The 10,647-nt window shown below is 42.6% G+C and overlaps 1 protein-coding gene, 1 long non-coding RNA gene and 1 pseudogene across 2 annotated transcripts; 1 reads left to right on the top strand and 2 right to left on the bottom strand.

Annotated features, from left to right (window-relative positions):
- On the bottom strand, positions 1 to 2,506 carry LOC120673258 (annotated as a pseudogene).
- Positions 2,507 to 2,593: 87 nt separating this feature from the next.
- LOC120673259 (rust resistance kinase Lr10-like) lies at positions 2,594 to 6,497 on the top strand. The gene is made up of 3 exons (XM_039954022.1): positions 2,594 to 3,639; positions 4,980 to 5,003; positions 5,188 to 6,497. The coding sequence occupies exons 1-3, from the start codon at positions 2,853 to 2,855 to the stop codon at positions 6,255 to 6,257; spliced, it is 1,881 nt and encodes a 626-aa protein (XP_039809956.1). The 5' UTR covers positions 2,594 to 2,852; the 3' UTR covers positions 6,258 to 6,497.
- LOC120673260 lies at positions 4,234 to 7,455 on the bottom strand. The gene is made up of 3 exons (XR_005674600.1): positions 7,169 to 7,455; positions 4,658 to 4,753; positions 4,234 to 4,511 (listed from the first exon to the last, which is right to left on the bottom strand). It is a non-coding gene; the product is annotated as an uncharacterized LOC120673260 (long non-coding RNA).
- Positions 7,456 to 10,647: the final 3,192 nt, after the last annotated feature.

The following is a 10,647-nucleotide window of genomic DNA, read 5'->3' as shown; positions in this document are numbered from 1 at the left end:
GGATTCAGGAAACATAGCAGGTTATTACAAGACCACAAGTTTATTGTAGATTATTATCATGAAAAGGATTAACAGAATACAAGAAATGGCTGCTAAGTTAGCAGTTCACAAGGCTAGTGCTTTCCCTGATCTAACTTCCAGACCACAAACATACATATTATTCACTCATCTTCTTCCGAGATTGTGGTTATCTCAGAAGACAATTGGTAAGAATCTGCAGCACCCATATGATCATCATCATCATCACAGAAGAATGGCCTAGAAGGCATTTGTAGGCCATCAGTCCCCCCTTCGAGCATCTCTATGACCTCACTCATCGTTGGACGATCGTGCGGTTTCATCTGAATGCACCGTAGCCCAACAATGCAAAGCTTCCTCTCCAGCTCATGCATGTCCCCCGCAGCAGATATCTCACCAACTTCTTGTTTGGCAAGATGGTCATAGACCCAGGATGGGTAGTATGCCTTACTTGTGCTCGCTGCACTCTGCTCTGCATTTCTTCGGCCTCCAGCCATCTCTAGCAGCAGCATACCAAAGCTATAAACGTCAGATTTGCTGGATATGGCACCAAAGCTTCGAGACACCATTTCAGGAGCTATGTACCCAATAGTTCCCCGTAGGGCACTGGCTGGCACAAAGCTCGTGTCCCTTGGGTACAACTTGGCAAGGCCAAAATCAGCAACTTTGGGTACAAAAATTGCTGTCAAGAAGAATGTTGTGTGGCTTGATGTCAAAGTGAAGGATCTGCATATCGCAACCCCGGTGCAAGTAGTTGATGCCCCTGGCAATGCCTAAAGCGATGTCGTTAAGCTTATCCCAGGAGAAGCTTCTCTCAGATGAGAAAATGTACTTGTCCAGGGAACCATGGGGCATGTACTCGTAGACCAGCGCCCTCCGCATTTCCTCTGCACAGAAGCCCACAAGACGAACCACATTGATGTGGTGGATCCTGCCAATGGTCGAGACCTCACTGATGAACTCGTCCCCATTGCAGTTGGAGTTGCCCAGCATCTTGATGGCTACCTGCACATTGCCTGGGAGTAGCACGCCCTTGTATACGGACTTACGGAGCCGTATCCTCCCTGACCCAGCTTGTCTCTGAAATGGCTAGTTATTTCAGTGATGTCGGTGTACGCAAACCTAATCGGACCAAGCATTTGCTGCATCTGGAGGAACTTCTCAACTGCATCAATTGTTATCCTTGTTTTCCAGTACTTGTGGACAAGGAATGCAAATACTACCAGTGCAGGGAGTAGTAACCTGCATAGTACTACCCAAAAAGTTGCAAATGTATAACATAAGTAGGTTATTGATAACTGTAGCCCGTGATGATTATATTAGTGACAAGTAGGTACAGCCCACTTACCAAAATGAAACTTGGTAATACTTGTAGCAGATACAATGGCTATCACAACCCTCTGGGACTTAGCATTTTGGGTGTCGTAAGAGTTTGCACATTCAGCTGAAGTTACTTCACTCCAGAAGAAAGCACGAGTCCAATTTAAGATGCTTGTGCCATGTAATCGATTGTGGAAGTAGCTGCAAGACACCGTCATAAAGAAACGAATTAAAGAAGGAACACATAAGTTTCTGTATAATTACATGATAGCCAAATTCAGAAGGAAATGAGACTACAAAATAATCAGTGCCATACTCGATCCAGAGAGAAGAATCATTTTTGCATGTTTTGAATATCCAAGAAGCATTGTTTCGATGCATATCATAACCCGAAGGAAATCTGACAGAAAATCCTTTCTTTACCCAGTTTATGATGTCTGCATAACTGGCATTCTCTAAGTCTGGGTACCAGGAATACCAGTCACCACCAAACCGAATCATGGCCAAGTACCCACAAGAAGGATCAAGAGACAGTACATCACAAGCCATAACCGAGACATAAACAAACGAACTGTTCGTAGTCAGGCAAGGAACAGGCTTGTACCGGCTAATATTCGTTATTGCTTGAGAACAATTAACGAAGCATGCCCAATTGGATTCAGTGGCCAAATCGTAAAGCCAATGTGAACCACTTCTCGGGACACCATCGCGAGAGTAAGGAAGCTGATCCCATCGAGGAAGAAGGCAACTGCTGTGTACATCCAAGTTGGCGTCCAAAACCCAGAAGTACCTAGAAGTATAGCTGATGTTGGTCACGAAGTATGTCCCCGTGTTGATGTGAATTGCAGCCTTGCTGTTGCTACAGACTAGCTCGTATGCTGGCACACCGCACTCCCGAGGGTCGCTTGGCCTACGGAAAGGGTAGGATATATTGTGAAGATCACCGCAGGAGAAAGAAGGACACTCAATGGCCCCCAGCATCTGCTACTTCAACTGCAATCACAGAAATAAAGACAAGTAAAGCTTGCCAAGTAGTAGCAGAACACGAGTTCGCCATGAGAGAGATTTCTATTAGCTGGTTGCTGCAAGCTAGCTAGGAGTGATGATGATAGCCTCAGCCAGGAAGATTAATAGTTACCCAAGGCTGGTTGGTTCTGCATGATTGGGATGTTGTTTGACTGACCAAAATATTTTCCAAGTCAAAAGGCATCCTCTTCCACAGGGAAGGGCTTCTTTTTTCCACATATATTTACAGTTAATGGGACAGGACTGGTTTGTATTGATTCTGCGATCACAGTAGTGCGCGGCACAAAGTTTCCACTCAGAGTTGGAATTCCTCCTCAGACACATTATTACAATATTTCTTTTTTTAAATGGCACATGATTACAGTTAATAACACTACTGCACAACTTAGCCCGACTCTTGAAGTTAGCAATCTATAAGAACTAATGCTTTGAAAAGCTTGCAGCATTTCTCTTCCTCTTCTGCTCCCAGTTACAATCAACATAAGAAGATGACTGGATTTCTTGTGACAGCCCTGCTGCTGTGTCTTCTCAAGGATGGAACGTCCATGACTACGGTGTGGGATGATGAAGACTTCTTCCGCTACTGTCCACCATCTCGGTGCAGCAAACATGGGCCGGAGATCAGGTTCCCTTTCCGGCTTGAATCCAGCAATACATCATCATTATGCGGAGCATCAGGCCTGAAGCTAGCATGCTCTGGAGACGACACCATTCTGTTCCTCCCACAGAACAAGAGTTATAATTTCAAAGTGACCACCATGGATTACAAGAGAGGTTCCCTGACGCTCTCACCGCGTGTGAACAACTCCTCCCCCTCCTGCAGACAGATGCTCATGTCAGTAGCATTACCTCATAGCACTGTCGACGCTGAGGGACCTTTCCCACAGTTATGCACTGATTTTGGATATGCGGTGATAGTAAGCTGCTTAACAGAGTTCACACCAAGTGATCGTGCTGCCAATTATATCTACGGACCAATCTCATGCCTTAGTAATATGACCAACTTCTCCTATTTGGTTGATGCTAACGCATACCAGTGTGTTCTTCCATTAGATTGCAGGATCATACCTGATAGCTTCTTTCTGATGACATCTTATGGTTCAACATTCATGGAGAAAGCAGAAGGAATCCTCAATTTTTCTGAGGCGGTGACTGCATATGATTGCTATGAGAATCCTGGACGTGAGATTTTTGAGAATTGCACACAGTGTGAACGTGGTGGGCGACGCTGCGGATTCAGCCAACAGAGGAACCAAACTTTATGCATTAAACAAGGTATAACCTCTAACTGGTCAAATCCATATTTGCATTGTCGGCTTATCTTGAAAAGTAGTGCTGCAGATCATTTGGGTAGCAAGCCTCGGCAATCAAATTAAGGCCAAGAAAGTCTGATCAAAATCGCAAAAGAAAGCGGGAACTACATGTTATGCACACTGCATAATGCGTTAGCAAGCCAGCCCCATTTTGCAAGCATTTAAGCGCCTAACTCACTTCAGTACATGTAGAAAGGTGGACACTGCAGCCAGAAGGTACCCATAAAAAATGCTTCAATACTGAAGAAAAAAGGAATGCAAATTCCAAGTTGAATAGATAAAACATTAAAAATGAATGTTTAATAAATATAGAACACTACTGTTAAGCATCTGTGTGATAAGTATGATAATGCAGTTTTAAATAAAGATGGCTAGATATGGAACAATGGCAATTGGTATGAGTACTTGGAACAATTAGAGGCCAAAGTTTTACATGCAACAACTTACTGCACTGCTGTAAGCACTTCCATAAGAATTGCAAAAAAACATAACTGAGATGAAAAAAAAGCAAACCAACTCTACCACAGTAACATTTCAGCAACCCCACAAAGATGTCCAAGAAATTCATGTTTCAAGGGCAGTTACTGGATATGAGCTTGTTAAACGGTTAACAGGAAATTGGATTTCTGTTTTCCATTTTGTTCTGCAACATATAGGCTCCTTCACTATTGACATGAACAGATAAATGGAATTGCTGTGACTCAGAGACACATGTTACTCAACAACTTAGCTAGAATTGTTTGGGTCTAGCAGCTTTGCGTTACTTTATCGGCATTGAGAATAATAAGCTCGCATCATCAGCCAGATATCCTTATGCTGGAGCAGTAGTAGAGCCTGCAACCAGAAAAGATGCAAATATCAATGATTTGTGCTCCTAAAAAAAGGTTAATAGATTTGAATGCATAAGTTGCCTCAAGAAAGCAAATTGACAGTGTCAGTTAAGACATCAAAAGAGGCAATGAGTTGCTGATGTTATATACCTGCTGAAGGTGAATATAAGGAGTGTACAAAGTGGCATCCCTGCATATAAGAACCACTTTTCTCTCAAAAGGAAATCTTCCTTGTGATGATATATGCTGAAAATTATAAATGTAAGCAGGATTACTCTTTATATTCATGTAATCACAGCATAGCCATTCCTCAAAAGTTGAAGTTCTATTATGTACTCTGAGGACTGGGGCCACATCATGCAGCTACTTGTACTACAATAAAGGACGTTACCTTTTCTTTCTTTCTCAACAATTCACCTTTTATGTACTAAAACCATCCATAGAGTCTTATTTTCTTCTTTGGTATTTGCAGGTTCACGCATCAAAGTAATTGCAGGTAATGCTGCTAATCAGTATTTCCTTGTATCCGAATTAGAAAAGCTATGTATTACACACAAATTATTATTTTGCTCAACTATGTCTCTTAATGTTATCTTATCCCCAGTTTCCCACTACAAAAATAAAGGGGTGCTTTTCTATCCTGATACAGTATGCTGATTTTGCTATTCTTTTCTTGTCAGCTACCTCCACTGCAGCCACATTAGTTGCCCTTTTGTTTATGGTGGGTACGGCACTCTATCTTTCACTCAAGACAAGATATAACAAGGAGATACACTTGAAGGTCGAAATGTTTATGAAGACATATGGCAGCTCGAAACCCACAAGGTACACTTTCTCTGAAGTTAAGAAGATAGCAAGGAGATTCAAGGAAAAAGTAGGCCAGGGTGGATTTGGGTCTGTATACAAAGGCGAGCTACCAAATGGAGTGCCTGTGGCTGTCAAAATGTTAGAGAACTCTGCAGGAGAGGGAGAAGAATTCATCAATGAAGTTGCAACTATAGGACTAATTCATCATGCAAATATTGTGCATCTATTGGGATTTTGCTCTGAAGGAACTAGACGTGCCCTTATTTATGAATTCATGCCCAATGAGTCATTGGAGAAATATATTTTCTCGTGTTATTCTAGTACCTCTCAAGAACTCATACTACCAAACAAAATGGTAGATGTCGCTTTAGGCATTGCCCGTGGAATGGAATACCTACATCAAGGATGCAACAAGCGCATCCTCCACTTTGATATCAAGCCTCACAACATCTTGCTGGACTACAACTTCAATCCAAAGATCTCAGACTTTGGCCTTGCAAAACTGTGTGCAAGGGATCAAAGCATCGTTACCTTGACAGCAGCAAGAGGCACTATGGGGTATATTGCGCCAGAGCTCTATTCTCGTAATTTTGGGGGCGTATCCCACAAGTCAGATGTTTACAGTTTTGGCATGCTGGTGTTGGAAATGGTAAGCGGAAGGAGGAACTCAGACCCAAGTGCTGACGGCCAAAATGAGGTTTATCTCCCAGAGTGGATCTTTGAGAAAGTAATAAATGGGCAGGACATGGTAGCTAGGGAAATGACAGGAGAAGAGAAAGAAAAGGTTAGACATCTGGCCATCGTGGCACTATGGTGCATTCAATGGAACCCAAGAAACCGACCCTCAATGACAAAGGTGGTAAACATGTTAACAGGGAGATTGGAGAATCTTCATATGCCCCCGAAGCCTTTCGTCTCATCTGAAAGCCATGAGATGCCATAAAAATGGAGGTATCATCATTTAATGAATAATTGAGAGATCTTATTAGTTACTCCAGTGTTGCGCAGTAATGATCTGATAGCACTAGCATGGAATGTATTTCGATCTTCCTACTGTATTAGCACGTGGCTTATGAATAAGAGTCAGTTGCCACCAAGTAATACTAGTTATTTGTAACATTTGGGACTCGATTTGAGTTGCAATTTTATAATTCAAAGATAATGTAGTCTTTCCTTTTTCTGATTCTGTTCTTGTGACAATTTTATGTCCAACCTAATTTTTCCCCTTTCTGCAATGCAGTCTTCTTCACTGTACTCCTCATAAAAAAAAACATGATCTGTTTGCGTAATCAGTGCTCAGTGAGTCAGTAATTCAGTACTGGGTGCAAAATTCTGGTGGAGCATCCCATATTCCTATATAGGGTGGACAATCATGTTTTTTTTTTGAAATAAGGTGGCCATTCATGTCAATTTTTATTATTCCCAGCCCCTGGTAATATATATTTACTATGTGAATGGATGAGCAGGACTGGTGCACAATTTCTACAAGTGCAGCCAGAAGGAGCATAGGCTCATCTACACTCCCCTGGAAAACTTACTGGAAAAAAAATGCATACACGTCGATCAAGGATAATTACACTGACACACAAAAAATTGTTGGCCGTACGCCTTCTGTGAAAATACAAAACGTCTTTATCATTTCTGTGAAAAAATAGGTAATTTGTCGTTCTACATATGGTAAAAATTTGGAAGAAAAATGTGTGTGTCAACATCTACAAGAATGCATCTTTTCCTCTAATTCTGGAAACGCCCAACTACATGTTTGACAGGAGGAGTAGCTAAACCTAAGGTCACTCAAACCTTCACCCAATTTCTAGTCAAGATTTTCCAATGAACGAGAGCAGAGGTGATTACCTTGACGATGTCCAAATTTCCAAGGAAATGGCGGATCTCGGATGCATGGAGCCGCCACTACACGGCCGGCATCCGCCGGAGCAGAGATGCCGGCGAGCAAGAAAGGGCGTATATATCCGTTAAGGTGTAGCATGGTGGAGGCCGTAGCGGCGCTAGGGAGGACGTGAGGCTTCCTAACCGCCGGCTGAATGCAGTGTCGAGCCCAGTGAATCTCATCGCTGCACGCACCAGGTCGCCCGCCGCGACGGCGGGCGGCGGCCGCCGGGGCTGCTGGGCGGAACACCTCTGGGTGGGCGTCTTTTTTATTTTTATATTTTTTAAAAAAAATTACTGAAATATATTTTTGTTTCAGATTTTACAGTTCTATACCTCTACCGCCCGGCAGGGGGCGGTAGGGACCTATAGATTTACTCTATAGGAATCATGATTAATTTTATAGAAGTAAACGTAATGAACTTGAAACGCCATCCAAAAACTTTATTTTAATTAATCTAATATCTAGAAATATGTTATGGCTTCAATTATAACCACTAATCTGAATCTTAAGTGCTTACAATAATAAAAAAATACTAATCATAAACTTAAACATACAAAAATTTTGGAATGACAAAGTTGAGAAATATTGGTTACATGCGGTTCAGATCCAAAATCCAACAGAGCTTCGCCGGTGGAATTACCTCCCGCACCCCTCCTCTCTCCCTCTCCCCTCTCTGGATCTCGTGGGCAGAAAATGAGGGCGCGAGGGAAGGGACGGAGTTTTATATTTGGGGCGGGAGCCTGTCGCCGGTCTGCCGCATCTTGCAATGGTAATTCAGATTCACCAGAAGACCGGTGATTTAGGTGAAGGGTCAACACACACAACATCTGACTGCAATGAAGAAATGGAAGAGGATAAAGAAGAAGAGAACATGCAAGCTCCAGAACCAGAACCACAAGGTTTGGCAGATGAAGGCGAGCGGATACCTGGAATTGTGTAGGAAATAGAGAAAGAAGACCATGATGCGCTAATAATGGAGCAATGTGGGGGACTCATCGGACGATGAGGACGCTTCCCAGTGCTAGGTGAATGGCGTGAAGAGGGTTTTGGGAATCCAGTGGTACAAGATATTAAGAGTTCGGAGTTTGAATACAGAGTGAATGAGGTTGTATAAGGGGCAAAGTATCGTACCATTGAGGATGTGAAGGATGCTGTGAAGCTTTATGCTGTATCTCTGAGGAAGGAATTCAGAGTACTGAAGTCTAGCAGCAAAGAATACGAGGTGAGGTGTGCAGATAGAGACTGTACATGGCGAGTGCATGCATATAAGGGAAAGTTCAAGACACACTGTGAATGTTCAATCGTTACACCACATACTTGTAGATTGACAGGTGTTGTGGGACATCATCGTAATATCACATCAACTTTCGTGGCTAAAAAGATGTATGGGGTGATTCTTGACAAAATAGATTACGAGCCTGCATTGATAATTAGGGACATTGAATAGAATTTCCAGTATATGATCAGTTATAAAAAGGCTTGGCGGGCTAAACAAAAAGTATTTGAGATGAGGTTTGGCACTTATGAAGCATCATATGACAACCTACCTCGTATGCTTGAAGCAATTGTGCACAGAAATCCTGTAACTGCTTTTGATACATACAGTGTACCGAGCTTGTTAGGGGGGCCAAGCATTCTGCTGCGAGCTTTCTTCTGCATTGGAGCATGTGTCAGGGCATTTATTTACTGTCTTCCTGTTCTGTGTATTGACGGCACTTTACTGACAGGGAAATATAAGGGAACAATATTGACGGCAATCGGAATTGATTGCAACATGCAGATAGTTCCCATCGCTTTTGCCTTTGTTGAGAATGACAATACAGAAAGCTGGTACTGGTTTCTTGAACGTCTGAAGAATCATGTTGTTGTTGGAAGGCCTAATGTTTGTCTTATCAGTGATAGACATGCAGATCTCCTTGCAGCTATAAGACAGCTACAAGAAGGTAGTCCATTTTCACCTCCTATATGGCCAGATATTGTCAGTAGGTGGTGTGTGAGACATATGACTGCTAATTTTTATGAGCGGTTCAAGAACAAGGATCTGATGAATTTGTTCAAGCGATTGTGCACTCAGAATCAGCAGAGGAAGTTCGATGCTTTGTGGGGTATAATTGATGATATGAGCGTCGAATTGCTTAAGAGTCAGGCCTCATCATCCAGCAGGAGACGTTCTACAGATTCATTAGTTGGACATGCTAAGCCATTTTCACAGTGGATTGATGGTGCGCCTAAAGAGAAGTGGTCACTTCTGTATGACACAGATGAGAGACGTTATGGGATCGAGACGACCAATTATGCTGAATGTTATAATATGGTAATGCGTCGTGTTCGTGGATTTCTTCTTATTGGCATTGTTGAGTTCATCATGTATTGATGTATAAGATATTTTATGGAGCGATACGCATCAGCCGCATCCTTACTTAATGATCCAGGAGTGCATTTTTGCAGAAGGGTCAATGAGTACATGGAGAGAAAAATTGAAAAGGCTCGATTTCACTCAGTCATATCGATGGGCACAAAGGAGCAAAGATTTGAGGTATCATGCAGGGACAGGATCAGACAGGGTGTCCGCAGACATAGGGTAATTCAAGAAGTCTTGATAACCATTGACGGGAGGGTGTTCTACCGATGTCAGAAGTCAAAGGTGCATCACTTACCATGCTCCCATGTCATCGCGGCTTGTTCTGTGTCTGGGTTAGATGTTGTGTCATATGTTTCTCAATATTTCACAAAAGAAGCCGCAGCACAGGCTTGGTGTCATGAGATATACGGCATCGGTATTCTAGGCCCATTCACTCAAAAAAATCCCCATCCAATGCTCATCCCTGATGCAGCTACGAAGCGGGGCATAGGCCGACGGCAGACACGTCATATCCGGAACGGAATGGACGAGTCCGAGGCTGGAAAGAAGAAAAAACATTGCAACTTGTGTGGAGCGGACGGTCACACTTACAAGAAGTGCCCACAGCTTTCAGTACACACTGCTGCTGCCGAGGCTGGACCTTTCGGGAATCCGACGGATGGATCGGCTCCACCTAAAAGAATTCGCCGCATCTAATTGTGCACGTAACAGCTTGCAATGTATTTGTGTGTACGAAACTAAGTATATTATGTATATACTATGTCTAGATATCTTGTATAATTAGTTGGCAGTTCGTATTTGTCTCGAATTTGGTTATAACGAATGAAACCTTCAATGTAATATGTTATGTGGTATTTTGTTTAATGTTTTATTTATATTTCATTCATTGTATCTTATGTGGTATTGTATCATAAATATAATCATTGCAATCAAACATAGCAAACATATAAGTATTGCAATTAAAGGTACAGACGTCTCGTCACAATTTACATCACAATAATATAAGGGAAGGGGCGGAGTTTTATATTTGAGGCGTGAGCCTGCCGCCCCCACCACTTGGCGGCAGGGGGCCTGCCGCCC

Source organism: Panicum virgatum, chromosome 5N (assembly GCF_016808335.1).
Source record: "Panicum virgatum strain AP13 chromosome 5N, P.virgatum_v5, whole genome shotgun sequence".
Lineage (NCBI taxonomy): Eukaryota > Viridiplantae > Streptophyta > Magnoliopsida > Poales > Poaceae > Panicum > Panicum virgatum.
Note: the sequence above shows the minus strand (reverse complement) of the source record. Positions and strands in the feature narration are given on the sequence as shown.

Excerpts from the sequence above, each read along its gene's own strand:
- LOC120673259 (XM_039954022.1), top strand. The coding sequence starts at position 2,853 with ATGACTGGATTTCTTGTGACAGCCCTGCTGCTGTGTCTTCTCAAGGAT. Across the intron at positions 3,640-4,979 it reads AACTTTATGCATTAAACAAG|GTTCACGCATCAAAGTAATT; the intron begins GTATAACCTCTA and ends TGGTATTTGCAG. Across the intron at positions 5,004-5,187 it reads ACGCATCAAAGTAATTGCAG|CTACCTCCACTGCAGCCACA; the intron begins GTAATGCTGCTA and ends TTTTCTTGTCAG.